Source organism: Mustela putorius, unplaced genomic scaffold (genome assembly GCF_011764305.1).
Source record: "Mustela putorius furo isolate JIRA1106 unplaced genomic scaffold, ASM1176430v1.1 tig00000827_pilon_pilon_pilon, whole genome shotgun sequence".
NCBI classification, from domain to species: Eukaryota; Metazoa; Chordata; class Mammalia; order Carnivora; family Mustelidae; genus Mustela; species Mustela putorius.
In genome coordinates this window covers 8,872,125-8,887,803 of record NW_025421489.1, presented here as the reverse complement: position 1 = coordinate 8,887,803, position 15,679 = coordinate 8,872,125, and the positions used below count along the sequence as shown (strand labels likewise).

The 15,679-nt window shown below is 37.3% G+C and overlaps 1 protein-coding gene across 7 annotated transcripts in view; it reads left to right on the top strand.

Moving 5' to 3' along the window:
* The window catches only part of STAM (signal transducing adaptor molecule), a 107,645-nt gene extending 92,188 nt beyond the window's left edge, over positions 1 to 15,457 (top strand). For 6 of the 7 annotated variants that reach the window (XM_045085026.1, XM_045085030.1, XM_045085025.1 and 3 more), the window contains one exon: positions 14,122 to 15,457. In XM_045085026.1, coding sequence (XP_044940961.1) covers positions 14,122 to 14,353 — 232 coding nt within the window. In that variant the 3' untranslated portion in view covers positions 14,354 to 15,457. The remainder of the gene's footprint in view (positions 1 to 14,121) is intronic. The other variant, XM_045085032.1, reaches the window with a different exon arrangement.
* Positions 15,458 to 15,679: the final 222 nt, after the last annotated feature.

Sequence of the window (15,679 nt, the reverse complement as noted above, 5' to 3'; positions counted from 1 at the left end):
ATTACTGTAGCTTTGTAGTATAGTTTGAAATCAGGGAGCATGATACCTCCAGCTTTGTTTTTCTTTCTCAAGATTGCTTTGGCTATGCAGGATCTTTTTTGATTCCATACAAATTTTAGAACTATTTGCTCTAGTTCTGTGAAAAATGACCTTGGAATTTCAATAGAGATTGTAATCAATCTGTAGATTGCTTTGAGTGGTATGGAGACTTAACATCATTAATTCTTCGAATCCATGAGCACAGAATATCTTTCCATTTATTTGTGTAAACTTCAGTTTCTTTCATCAGTGTCTTACAGTTTTCAGTGTATAGTTCTTTCACATCCTTGGTTGAATTTCTTTCTAGGTATTTGATGCAGCTGTAAGTGGGATTATTTTCTTTTCTCTAATTTAATTATTTATTTTTTTTTTGTTAACATTTAATGTATTATTAGCCCCAGGGCTACACTTCTGTGAATCACCAGGTTTACACACTTCACTGCACTCACTATAGCACATACTTTCCCCAATGTCCGTAACCAGCCACCCTCTCCCTACTCGCTTCCCCACAGCAACCCTTAGTTTCTTTTGTGAGATTAAGAGTCTCTTACGGTTTGTCTCCCTCCCGATCCTATCAGGCTTCATTTATTCCTTTCCTTCCCCCGCCCCCCCCTTGTAGCCTCTCCTTCCTCAGGTCTTATTACAGTCTTTGGCTTAAAATCTAATTTATCTGATATAAGTATTGCCACCCCAGCTATCTTTTGATGTCCTTTAGCATGGTAAATTGTTCCCCACCCCCTCATTTTAAATGTGGAGGTGTCTTTGAGTCTATGATGAGTTTCTTGTAGACAGCATACTGATGGGTTTTGTTTTTTTATCCATTCTGATACCCTGTGTCTTTTGATTTACATTTACATTTTAGCCCATTTACATTCAGGGTAACTATTGAGAGATAATGCATTTAGTGCCATGGTATTGCCTGTAAGGTGACTGTTACTGCATGTATATTGTCTCTATTCCTTTGTGGTCTACTACTTTAAGGCTCTGTCCTTGCTTAGAGGACCCCTTTCAATATTTCCTGTAGTGCTGGTTTGGTGTTTACAGATTCTTTTAGTTTTTGTTTGTCCTGGAAGCTTTTTATCTCCTTATATTTTCAGTGATAGCCTAGCTGGATACAACATTCTTGGCTGCATGTGTTTCTCATTTAGTGCTCTGAGTACATCATGCCAGTTTTTTCTGGCCTGCCAGCTCTTTGTGGATAATTCTGCCATTGTAATATTTTTACTGTTGTATGTTACAGACTTCTTGTCCCAAGCTGCTTTCAGGGTTTTCTCTTTGTCACTAAGACTTGTAAGTTTTACTATGAGATGACGGGGTTTGGATGTATTCTTACTGATTTTGAGGGGGGTTCTCTGTGCCTACCTTATTTTGATGCTTGTTCTCTTTGCCATATTAATGAAATTCTCTTCAGTAATTCACTCCAATATACCTTCTGCTCCCCTCTCTCTCTCTTCTTCTTCTTCTGGAATTCCAGTTATTCTAATGTTGTTTCATCTTATGGTATCACTTATCTCTAGAATTCTCCCCTCGTGGTCCAGTAGTTTTTTTGTCTCTCTTTTGCTTAGCTGCTTTATTCTCCATCATTTGATCTTCTATATCACTAATTCTCTCTTCTGTTTCATTTATCCTAGCAGTAAGAGCCTCTAATTTTGATTGCACCTCATTAATAGCTTTTGATTTTAGCTTGGTTAGATTTTAGTCATTTCTCCAGATAGAGTTTCTCTAATATCTCCTATGCCTTTTTCGAGCCCAGCTAGCACCTTGAGAATTGTCATTCTGAACTCTAGATCTGACACATTACAAACGTTCTTATTGATTAGGTCCCTAGCCTTGGGTACTGCCCCGTGTTCTTTTTTTTTTTTTTTCCTGGTGAGTTTTTCCGCCTTGTCATTTTATCCAGATAAGAATATATGAAGGAGAGAATAAAATACTAAAAGAGTGGCAAAGACCCCAGAAAAATGTCCGTTAACCAAATCAGAAGAGTTCCCAAATTGTGGTGGGAAGAAAGGGGGTAAAAAGAAGTTCAAAAAAGAAATTAAAAAAAAAAGAAAAAATTTGTATTAGACCGGTGAATAGAACAGAGCCACCCACTTAATTTTGGGAGTATTTCAGTCTCTTTGAAGAAGCTACCTCCCAAAATTTTAAAGAAAGAAAAACTTACACACACACACACACACATAAGGGTATACATGTTGAAGGGATGGAATATTACTGTAAAGATGAAAATTTTTTAAAAATTCTAGAAAAGAAGTTGATAAGATAAGTTGGTTGGGAAAAGAAAGAAAAAGAAAGCAGAGAGAATTTGCTCAGGCTGGAGACTAGAACAAAGCCTTGTGGTAGATTTAGGGTATATTTTGATCTTTTAGAAGAAGCTGTATCCCAAACTTTTTTAGAAGAGAAAACCCTATGTGTATACAAAAATTCAAGTTAGATAACAATGAAGGATAAAATATGAGTATAATAATGAAGGTTCAAAAAGATTTTCTTTTTATGAAGGTATTGTTAAGATAAATGAATTAAAAAACATTAAAAGAGGAAAGGGTAAAAGTTAAAAATAAATTTAGAAGAAGAAAAATTAAAAAAGTTAGAATAAGAAAAAAATAAAATTAAAAATAAATTAATTAACTTTGCAAGAGTAAAGAATCATGAGCAGAAAGCCATGAATTCCATACTTTGCTTTCTCCTCCTCTGGAATTCTGGTGTTCTCTTTGTTAAGTGAGCTTGGTCTTGGCAGGATTTCTTGCTGATTTTCTTGGAGAGGGGCCTGTTGTAGTGATTCTCAAGTGTCTTTTCCTGAGCCAGATTGCACAGCCCTTGCCAGGGTCCAGTCTAAGTAATCTGCTTGGGTTTGCTCTCGGGAGCTTTTGTTCCCTGAATGCTTTCCGTAGAGTTCTGGAGGACGGGAATGAAAATGGCGGCCTCCCAGTCTCCAGCCTGGGGGTGCTAAGAGCTTGGGACCCCACTTCTCAGGGTGACTTGGGAGAAAAGTGCTCAATCATTCCTGTCTCCCTGGCCTCCCAACTGCGCTCCGAGCTCATCCAGCCTGTGACTGAGTGTCTGTCTCTGGCACTCAGCCCTGCCTTAAGTTTCCAAACCCAGCCAATCCTTGCCACTCTTCCAGGGGTTTTCCCCGGATCTGCCACTTGTAGGGTCCCTGTTCAAAGAGCAGCTCCTAACTGTGCCACGGATCACAGTTGAAGGTAATCCCGAGTTGAGTGCTCATTTCTTGGCTCCGTCTCTGTAGCCGGCTTCCCCGCTCTAATACCTGGGAGCTCTGTGATACTCAGACACCCCTAATCCCTCTGTGACCCTGCGGGACCTGAGACCATGCTGTCCCCATGAGGGCTCCACCCCTGCTTAGCCTTTGGAGTAATGTCCCTCAGTAGAGCAAACTTTTAAAAGTTCTGTGCTCCGTTGCTTTGCTGGGAGCTGCCCCCCCCCCAGTCTATTTTATCGTCGCTTTGGATTCACTTCTCCGCAGGTCCTAACTTTCAGAAAGTAGTCAATTATCTGTTTCCAGAATTGCTGCTCCTCTTCTCTTTGATCTCCTGTTGGATTTGTAGGTGTTTAGAATGGTTTGATAAACTATCTAGGTGATCTGCTACCTGAGGTCATCTCAGCCTGCTACTTCTCCATCTTGACTCCTCCCCAGTGAGATTATTTTCCCAGTTTGTCTATCTGATAAGTCATTATTAGTGTATAAGAAATGCCACAATTCTGTATATTGATTTTTTTGTGTTTCTAAAATGTTTGTCACGTATCTTTGACTGCTGGATTCATGTATTCTCACAAATTTTTGGTGGTATCTTTTGGCTTATCTACATACAGTATCCTGTGATCAACACATAGTGAGTTTTACTTCTTCCTTTTTAATTTGGGTGTCTTGCCTTCTCCTCTCCTCTCCTCTCCTCTCCTCTCCTCTCCTTTCCTCTCCCTTACACTTACACTTCCTCTACACCTTCCCCTTTCTACCTTCTTTTTATTTCTTGGCCTAATTGCTATGGTTGGGATATGCAATAGGATCTGAGTAAAAGTGGCCGGAGTGGGTATCATTGTTTTGTTCATGATCTTAGAAGAAAAGCTTCCAGCTTTTTTTACCATTGAATATAATGTTAGCTGTGGCTGTTGTCATTATTTCTTTTCTTATGTCTAGTAATGGTCCCCATGTACCCGCTTTATTGAGAGTTTTCATTATAATTGAATGTATTTCATGAGATGCTTTTCTGCATCTGTTGAATTGATACGATTTTTTAGATTTTATTTATTTATTTATCTGAGAGAGTACATGTCGGGGCTGGTACAGAGGGAGAGGGAAAAGCAGACTCCTTGCTGAGCAGAGAGCCTGACACAGGGCTCAATCCCAGGACCCTGAGATCATGACCTGACGTGAAGACAGATGCTTAACTGACTGAGCCACTTGGGCTCAGTGTAATTACAGTCTTCTGATGCCTATTTTGTCTAGTGTGAGTACATCTACTTCAGTTTCTTTTTGTTTTCATTTACATGGAATATCTTTATCTAGTCCTTCACTTTCAGATTGTTTCTGTTCTTACTTTGAAGTATGTCTTTTTGTAGGCTGCATATAGATGGGTCATTTTTTTTATCTATTAATCTCTTCCACCTTTTTTGATTATTTAGTCCATTTACATTTAAAGTAACTACTGATAGGTATATATCACCTGCTTATTTTGTTGTTTTCTGGCTACTTTCGTAGTTCTCCTCTCTGTTCTTTCTTTTTCATCTTTTGTGGTTTGATGGCTTTCTTTAGTGTATGTTTAGATTTTTTTCTCATTTTCTTTTGTATATTTACTATGTTTTTGCTTTGTGGTTACCATGAGGTTCACATATCACTTGTTGTGCGTATAACTTCCTGTTTTGAATTGTTAGCAACTTAAATTTGAACACATTCCAAAACTTTACATTTTTACCTTCTACATGTATTTTATATTTTTAGTGTGTCATTTTGTATTTTTTTTTTTTAAAGATTTTATTTATTTGTCAGAAGGAAAGAGCACACAAGCAGGCAAAGAGGCAGGCAGAGGCGGAGAGAGAGGCAGGCTCCCTGCCAAGCAAGGAGCCCGATGTGGGACTCGATCCCAGGACCCTAGGATCATGACCTGAGCTGAAGGCAGCGACTTAACCCATTGAGCCACCCAGGCATCCCTCATTTTGTATTTTTTATTTTATATATCCCTTAACTAATTATTATAGTTTTAGTTAATTTTACTATTTTTGTAATTTAATCTTCATTCTTGCTTTATAAGTGATTGATCTACCTTTACTAGAAAATTGTCTTTTCCAATGAGATTTTTACTTTTGTGTGTTTTCTTGTTATTAATTAGTGCCATTTCTTTTTAGGTTAAAGTCATCCTTTTTTTTAACATTTCTTGTAAAGCCATGTTTAGTGGTGGTGAATTCCTTTAGCTCTTGCTTATCTGGAAAACTTCTAATCTACTTCAGTTCTGTGTGATAATCTTGCTCGGTAAAGAATTCTTGGTTGGAGGTTTTTTTTTCCCTTTTTGTTTTTTTTTCATTAGCACTGTGAGTACTGTCTTTGTCTGTAGTTTCTGCTGGAAAATCTGCTGATAGCCTCATGGGGTTTTTCTTGTATGAATAAGTTGTTTTTCTCTTACTGCTTTTAGGATTTTCTCTTTATCTTAACTTTAACCATTTTAATTATAACATGTTCTGGTGTGGATCTTTTGGGTTCATCTTCTTGGGAACTCTCAGCTTCCGGGACCTCCATGTTTATTTCATTCTCCAGATTAGGGAAGTTTTCAGCTATTGTTTCTTTAGGTAAGTTTTTTGGTGTTTTCTTTTTGTCTTCTCCTTCTGGGACCCTATGATAGAAATGCTATTCTGCTTAATATTTTACTAAAGGTATTCCTTTGTTTTCATTGTTTTTTTTTCTGTTCCTTCTGGGTGAGTTCTTGTTGCTTTGTATTACAACTTTGGATTCATCCAGCTTGCTGTCTTACCTGCCCAGTATATTTATCAGTTCAGTTATTGTATTTTTCTGTTCTGTAACTTTTGTTGGATACTTTCTTATGTTTTCTAACTTTTTGTTGAATATATCACTGTGTTCATCCATTCTTCTCCTAAGTGTGATAAGCTTCTTTATGACCATTATTTTGAACTCCCGTCAGCTTGCTGTTTCATTAATATCTTTTTCTGATATTTTTTCTTGTTCTTTCATTGGAACATATTCCTGTTTCTTTATTTTGCCTCACTCTCTTTATTAGGTAAATTAACTGCTTCTCTCAGTCTTGAAGGAGTGGCCTTGTGTAGGAAATTTTGTGTATAGCACAGAAGCACAGTCTCTTCTGAGTAAAGCTAGGTGCTTTCCCTGTGTGGATTGCCTGTGCCTGTCTGCTGTGTCAGGCCCAGTCTATGGTGTGGGAGTGGATGGAGCTAGTGCCCGATTGGGCTGTGTCTCGCAGATGTTGTGTGTCCAGGTGGTAGGCAGGGCTGTTGCCCTTGCCTGACTGTTCTTCATGGCTGTGCTGTGAATGTGGGCAGAGTTCTCCACTGAATGTGACTATTGGTTCTAGCCCATGAAAAAGATAGTTCCAAACTGGCACTTGCTAACATGGACAGTAGTAAGGTAGGGTGAGATCGCTAATATGGCTCCTACCAGTGTTTCTGTTCCTGAAGAAAGTCCCAACAGTTTCCTGCCTCTCTGGCAGGCACTTCCAGATTGATAAGTGGTTCTTGTTTACATATGGTCAAGGCGCTTTTCAGAATCCCAAAGGCTGGATTTTGAGTGAGTCTGCATGGCTAGCCTTTTAAGAGCAAGTTCTTTGTTCCCAACAATCTCTGGTTTTCCTGGATATAATGGCCATTGGTTTTCAAAGCCCAACATTTTGGGGAACTCTGCTAATGTGTGTTCTAAAGGTTAGATGTTTAGGGAAAATGTATTCATATTTGAGATCTCTCCTGATTGCAGATCACAGCCTTTGGGATGGGATTTTTTTGGTCCAGATGGTGTCTCTGCCCCTCCTGCCTGTCTCAGTGGGTTTTGTCATTGGTTGCACAAGTTCTGTTTGTCCAGTTTTCTGGTCTTTTTAAGAGTAAATGTAGTTTCTATTTGTTACATTCATGGGATGGAGTGACTTTAGGGTCTTCCTACACTACCATCTTGAACCCGACCCATAATTTGGTTGCTTTTGAGTATATGATGTATTTGAAAGACTTTAATGAAACTTAAATTTGACCATAACTTATCCTCCACAAATTTCATATAAAATCCAAGTGTTTTTATCATTATTGTAGAATTTATAGTTCTAAGATGTCTCCTAAGACAAATATTTCCTTCTTTTTCTCCTGTGTCAGAACTTAGTTTATCGCAGCAAGATAAACCATTTGAAAGGAGAGATATAAGAAGCCATATGCTCCTATAGTTCATGTGTCCAGTGGCTGAATATCAAATGACAGACGAGTGTTTGGGCTATTTACTTATGATGCTTCTTATTACAATTAAGTGATTATAGATGATAAAATTTATAATTATGTGAGTGTTTCTTCTGCTTCAGTGGGAATTTAAACTGAAGTTTTTTCTTTTGAAGTGAATAAAAGATATTCATTCTAAAAGTCATGATATTCTGACTCATAACAGAAGTTACTTGTGGCCCAGGCACAATTTGTAGAAATCTTTCCATCAGTGTTGACGTTGCCCAAGAGTGCCACTATACCACCATCACTATTATATTATTCATCCTCAAACTAGTCACACTGGGGATGTTTGGGGATTTTCACACATCATTTTGTAATCACATCTAGTATTCCTAAGTGACCTTAAGAAGGTTAATAGAGAGGCCTATTATAGACATCAAAAGACAGGCCATTTCCTGCTGGGTTATATAGCATAGGTTATTTAGCATAGGAAAAAAAAAAATGTTAGGTATAGCTCTTTCTCTTCTAGGACTTTTTTTTTTTTAATTGAAATTTGACGAAAATGATACCCTTACATGGAAAATAAGCAAATTGGTAAGGAGTTTTTAAAAAAAAAAAAAAAACTAGATACAAAGTAGGTAGGTATTGTTTAGAATGTGCATGAGTTAATATAGATACTTTACTGTTAGCCAGAAATGCTCCCTCTCTCCCAACTAGTCTGTTGTTACTGTGCCACATGCTGCTCTAACACCCTTGTCACTAGAGCTTGCTTCCGTCAGGGTCTTGAGAAATTGTTCTCAGAGGTAATCTGATGTTAGGTGCTTAAACTGTGTTATGCTGTAGCAGTGTAGCATCCTGTTGCTGTTTTGCTATAAGTTGCTTTGTCTGCTTCAGCACTGAGAATGTAAAATCCCGGATGCATGTCCTGCTCTATATGCCAGGGCCTGGTTCCACTGATACACCATAGCTATCAGAATTATCTGTAAGAAGCACAGGCACATTTCAGTAGGTGCCGTTTAGAGGTGCCTAGTAGAACATTTCCTGGAAATATTTAGCCCTCCATGCCTGACAAATTCTTCCTTATTCTGCATTTCTTATGCTTAGTCGACCTTCATCTTTCCCAGAGTGCCTGTTTTGCCTTTCTTTCTGTCCAACACTGTTCCTCTTCTGTTGCTGTCACAATACCCCAGCACAGCATATACTGTCTTGTTGGTTTTTCACTTATTTATATCCTCACTGAATTATTGTATATTGAGAGGTGGAGCTAAGTCTCTTTCACCTTTGTATGCACACTACATAGCAGAGTTTTACACCTGCTGGAAACTCGGTTAATAATTGATAAATAAATGTTTAAGTGTTGGTGGGAATTTTAAGTGCTGTATTAGGCCAATGAGTTATATTTTTTTAATTTCTTGCAAAGGTTTCACAAGTCTTTGAGGAACTTTTTAAATAGATACACACACATACACACACGTATGTATAGCATATGTTTATAAATATATAAAAATATATTTTGTGTGTTTAAATGAGGAAATTGGTGACAAGGTAAATGTAGGATAACGAAATTGGTAGGAGCAAGAATTAGGGTTGGAAATATACTTGATAGAGGTGTACTGCATATTCGACTTGATCTTTGTAATGACAAGTTATATGTAATGAAAAATGAGGAATTATTTTTTCTTCTATTTTTGGTAGGCAGGTTTTTAAGTGTCCTTTATTTCACATCTAGAAGGCAATTTCTTACTTTTTTATATATAGTTTTGGTTCTAGGGTTATCACTTGTCCAGACTTGGACAACGGTTCTATGGTTATCACTTGTCCAGACTTGGACTTGTCACCCTAGGACGATCTTACTGATAATTTGATAAGGTGGTACTGATGCAGTTTCCTGAACCTGCCTGTAGTGATGATGCCCGTGATAGTACTGAGGTGACCGAAGCTGTGTACTTGTCTGTTATTTCATTTAACTTCTCTTAAACAGATGTTTATATTTCATCTGTACCAGAATATGATTTAGAATTTTTTCCAGCTTTATTAAGATATGATTGACATAAAATATTGTAGAAGTTTAAGGTGTACAATTTGTTGATTTGATACATTTATATATTATAAAATGGTTACCACTCAGTAGTATTAGCTACTACCTCTGTCCCCTAATTTAGTTACCATTTCTCTTTTGTGGTGAGAATATTGAAGACTCACTCTTAGCAGGGTTCATGTGTATGTTACAGTATTATTAGCTAGAACCACCATACTGTATATTAGGTCCCCAGATTTGTTCATCTTATAACTGAAAGGGTGTACCCTTTATTTGGGATTTCCCATTCTCAGCAATCCCCAAGCCCTTCTAACTACCCCTCTCCTCTGTGTGAGTTTGACTTTTTTGGATTCCACACGTAAATTACATCATATGGCATTTGTTTTCTGTACCTTACTTATTTTACTTAGTATAATGTCCTTATGTCTCATCCAAATTGTCACAAATGACAGGATTTCCTTCTTTCTTGTTTTTTATAATATTTCTTTGTATGTGCGTGTGTGTGTGTGTATGAGTGTACCCCACATCTTTATTCATTCATCTCCTGACACATTGTTTCTCTATCTTGGCTATTGTGACTAATGCTGCAGTGAAAATGAGAGTGCGGAGAACTCTACGAGGTCCTGATTTCAGTTCCTTTGGATATATATCCAGAAATAGGACTGCTGGATCATATGGTGGTTCAATTTTTAATTTTGGGAGGTAGGGGGAATCCCTTTATACTATTTTCCATGGTGCCTATACCAGTTGCATTCCCAGCAACATTGCCCAAGGATTCTTTTTTCCCAATAGCTACTTTAACAGGTATGAGGTGATATCTCATTATGCTTTTCATTTCCATTTCCCTGATGATTAGTAATATTGAGCTCTTTTCATGTACTAATTGATCATTTTATGTCTTCTTTAGGAAACTCTATATTAAATTCCCCTGTCAATTTTTTATTTGGGTTGTTAGTTTTTTTGCTATTGAGTTATGTGAGTTCTGTATATATTTTGAATATTAACCTCTTATTAGAGATACAATGTAAAAACATTTTCTCCCATTCTGTAGGTTGCCTTTTCATTTTGCTGACTGCCTTTTGCTGTGCATTTTTTATGTACTCCCACTTGTTGATTTTTATTTTTGTTGCTTTTGCTTTTGTTGTCATATCCAGGAAATTGCTACCAAGACCATGTCAGAGATCTTTTTCTTCGTGTTTTCTTCTGGGAATTTCATGTCTTAAATATAAGTCTTGAATCCAGTTCAAGTTCGTTTTTGTGAATGAGACGAGACAGAATTCCAGTTTCATTTTTCTCCATGTGGTTATCAAGTTCTCCCAACATCATTTATGGAAGAGGCTATTTTTTTTTTTCATTGAATATTCTTGGCTCTCTAGTTAAATATTAGTTGACCATTTATTTAGAGTTTCTTAGCCTCAAGGTGCTTACTTGCTAGTAGAGACAGACAATAAAAATATACGTAATTGTAACAAATTACAAATAGAGGTACTTGCAAGGTACTTTAGGAGCCTTGTGGTTCAGGGAAGGTTTACAAGAAAATGTGCTCAAGCTGTGTTATTCTTAGTCTGGAAGAAAAAAGAAAGATGTTCTGTCATAAGTAAAGACTTGGTAGTGTGAAATGGCTTGATACTCATGAAATGAATAAATGGAGGAGTTGTGAAAATACATGGCACATTTTGGGGATTACCAAACAGTACTTTGTTACTAAAGGATTAAAGTCTTCAGTGGGATGGGGGAGAGATAACACTTGGAGTTACTGGCAAGGATAATAAATGGTCCTAGGTATGTTAAGGAGGTTGGGTCTTACCTGGGGAATCTTGTTAAATGGCTTTAAATAGCAGTAGGATAGATGAATTTTTAGGGCCTAGGTAAGAAGCCAGGAGATTATATATATTAGACAAGCAATGATTGTTCAACTGTAGGGTGAAATGTTAAGAGATGGGGAAAGAGTTATTCCGGAGAATAACTGGGTGAGGAGTGAGGGCAGAGCAGCGGTATGAAAGAGAAATATTGGGTGAATTGCTGGGTTTTACCCTCAAGTAGATGGCAGAACCATGACTGAGATAGGAAATAATGTACAAAATGGGAATGACTGCAGTAATAGCTAACATTTATGGAGTGTTTCAATAAGCACCAAGCATTGTGCTGTATGCTTTGCATGTATTACCACTCTTACTCTAATAACCTGTGAAGTTGATACACTGTCACCCATTTTATAGATGAGGAAACTGAGACAGGGAGGGAAGGGCTAAGGTCCTACTTAGGTAAGATACAAAACCAGGCATTTTGGCTCCACAGCTAAACACTTGGTCTCAACATTGTATTTATGATACCAGTATTGTGACTCTTACTGATATAAGAATTGGCATCAAATCCAACCTCTTGTTATACTTTATATCTCACAACATAGCACATAGAATGATAATGGGTAATGTCTTTAAATGTTACTTAAGTGGTTACATTAGTTGGTGGAATATAACAGTAAATGACTACCTGTTACAATAATGCATTGGGGTTTTTTGGGTTTTTTTGCAAAGTAGAAGAGCATTGAATTTACAAATGATTTGTAGACAATTAGCAATTGAAGACAAATTTAGAAATAGGCAATATTTTGAAAATTTTGGGCAATTCCCCATTGTATAGATTGTTTTACATTTTTTTCTTTTTTTTATTAACATGTTTTACATTTTTAATAGAAAGTGTTGTGTGTGTGAGGAATTTAAATATTAAACCTCTTAATGTTTTTCTTTGTTTAGTTAACTTGGTATCTTACACAGAGTAGAAACTCAAATAGCAGATTGGGAACAGGAGGAGAGGAGGCAGAGACAGCAGCAATCCTGAAGGAATGTTTTTGGTGGAATAGGAGCCATGGACAGTGGAGAGTGCCTTGGATGGGAGCACTGACCTTGATCAATTTCTGTGAGAGGGAATGCAGAGTCTTATGTGGGTATGGTACAGATAGTAAATGTGGTGGGAGTAGATAGAAGCCCCCTTTTATTTTATTTTATTTTATTTTATTATTTTTTATTTGATTGGGGGCAAGTGGAGAGAGAATCTTAAGCAGGCTCCATGCCCAATCACAGAGCTCAACTCACAACCTTCAGTCTCACAACCCTGAGATCATGACCTGAATTGAAATCAGAATGCTTAACTGACTAAACCATCCAGGTACCCCAGGAGGCCTCTTATAATACAGCTTTATTTTCATGGAAATAAGAGAAATAAGGTTATTAAGCTTTCATCTGCCATAGTCACCGGGGCCCCTCTGGTCAAAGACTAGTGATTTCTGTACTGTGACATCCAGTGCTCACTTCCTTTTTGAAATACGTCTTCCACATGACCATTCTCTTAGTGTTTCTTCCACCTTTTTGCCACTCCTCGATCTTCTTTGCCTAGTGCCTATTCATCTTCCATTTTCCAAGGTCTAGGGTTAAATAAGAACTACTTTATTTCTGTTTGTAATCCCTAGGAGATCTCAGTTCAGGCCCATGACTCTGAACACTGTGTGTATGCCAGTGACTCCCTAGTGTATATATTCTGGTCCTGACCTCTCAGTTAGATTCCAGGCCTGTCCATTGTCTTTTGTGAATCCCCTAGGTCTCTCAATGTGTCTACAACTATACTTTGATTCTCCCTCCCCAAATCTACTGTAGTCCTTATCTGTAGTCTTCCTTTTCAGTGAAAAGGCCACTCTACTTATCAGTTCTAAAACTTCAGGCAATCTTGACCACTTCCCACTAGCAAATTTTGATGGCAGTGCCTTCAAAATCTGACCCTTTCCTCTCCTTTTTTACCATGTCCACCATGGCTCGAGCTACCTGTCATCTCTCATCCAGACAATTGTAATAGCCTCCTTTCAGGTATCCTTGTATCTATCATTGGTCCAGAGTGAGTCTATTAAAACCCGAATCAGATGACATCAGTCTTTTGTCCAAAATCAACCAGTCAGTATCTTCATCTCACTTCAACAAAGGCAGTCCTGAGAGGAAAATATATAGCGGTACAAGCCCATCTCACTCAAATATAAGCCAGAATCCTTGTTAAGGTCTAGGGCACCACATATTCTAAACTCTCCTCCCCCTTAATTCTGTCACTTTATGTTATGCTCTTCTCCCCTTTTGTGGTTCACTTTTGTCTTCAGCATGGCTTCTTTTCTGTTCCTTGAGCATGTCTGGCATTTTCTCTCCTTATAGGCTTCTTACTTGCTGTCCTCTTTGCCTGATACACTGCCCCCCATAATTAATATGACTCCCCCCACCATGTTTTTGAGCTGTCTTTTAAATATACTGTAATCTGAGGGGCCTTCCCCTGCCACTGTTCAGGAACTGAAATCTCTTGTCCCAGGTGCTCTTGGTCCTCCTACTTGCTTTGTTTTGCTTCATACCAGTTATTATCCGTTGACATATTATAGACTTGTTATCTTTATTCTTCTACTAGAATTTAAGGTCCTTGATGGTAAGGACTCTCATTCCTTCTTTCTTTGTAATATCCCAGTGTTTAAATTAGCAAATGTTTGGCTCTTAAAGGTATTTAATAAGTATTTATGAAATGGGTTGAATGATGAATGTTTAATGCACAGCTTTCCTGTTTATCTCTAAATGGCTGTGTAAGTCAGTTTTGATCTAACTGAGTGTTTTCTCCCCCCTCCACAGCACAATGGTCAGTTCTGTTCAAGGAAACACATATCCCAACCAGGCTTCAGTATATAGTCCTCCTCCTGCTGCTGCTGCTGCTACTGCTGACGTCACTATATACCAGAATGCAGGAACTAATATGTCCCAGGTGCCAAACTATAATTTAACATCATCAACACTGCCTCAACCAGGAGGCAGTCAACAGCCACCTCAGCCACAGCAACCATATTCTCAGAAGGCTCTGCTATAGGACTTGGGATTCCTCTTTGTGGCAAATATCTGCTAAATGCCGCTGACAATGTTGTGAGAGTCTTTAATATTATAAGGTTTGTTTATCCTCAGCTTCTAGGAATCTATCTTGGTCTACAGGTTCAAATACTCGAGAAGGCAGAACTCTCTTCAATTTGCACTGACTTTTTAGAGGTTCTCCCTTCCCCCCTCCCCTAGAGGAATGAAACTACTTACAACATTTAATTCCTTTCATAATATGAAAGAATTGATACAAGAGTATTTGTCTCATGAAATTACCTGGTCTGCAAAAAGTCAAAACTTACAAAAACTGTTTGTGGCAAATGTTATGTACATATATTGCTGTGTAACTTCATTAGTGGCCATTTTGAATCACAGTGGTGATCATGTGAATATATTTAACACTGTTAAATTAATTTACATTGCTATTTTATTTTAATCATGAACTACCATGTTTCATAATGTTTTGTGTAAATTTAAGATAATTACACTATCCCTTTAAACTGCAAGAGAACAAAGCTGTAGCATATTTACGTGAAGGCATTATGTTGTCCATGTTTCAGTTTCACATTAAACTGAACCTTCCTTTGACTAATTGTGAGCTAAACATACGTATTTTATGTCTTTCTGTAGCCTCTGCATACTACTAGCTGTCATCACACCAGCGTACAGTAGCTAAATTTTTGGTACAATTATAGCAAATGATGATGTTCCCTTTCAAACTTTTACATTCGGCATGATACTTCAGAATAGTGTGGGACCATGAGACAAAATTAAGTAGGGTCACGGTCTTTATATCTTATTTTTAAAGGAATAATGTTGGTTTTCTTTTTCCTAGTTGAAGATAGTTAATTAGATTTCTAAGCTGTATACTTGTGTTTATTGGTGGCAGTGACACCAAAGATAGAGGCAATGGATAGAAATTTTTAAACTGGAAAGAAAACATGAATTACACTACACTTTCAAAGTTTCTTGTAATTATTTAGGATATAAACAAAATTTGATTCATCTGTCTTTTCCCACTATTAGTCTTTTAAATATGTCTTTAACACATTGTATCCTTTAATTGTTCATTAAAATGGATATAAGTAGATGTTTCAAAGTATTCTATATTCCTGGTTTTGCTTCATAGTTTGTATATTCTTATCTTTCAAACTGGACTTTCGGGGCTCCTCTTTCTTAAAGTTCTAATGGAATTATTTTGGCCCTATTCAGAAGTATTTTTGAATGAAGGCTTTCCCTTTGATCTACATGAAATATGTTTTCCACTGGTATTTTAATCTTCTTAAATATTTATCATTTCCCTAGTTGTGCTATAATTTAACAT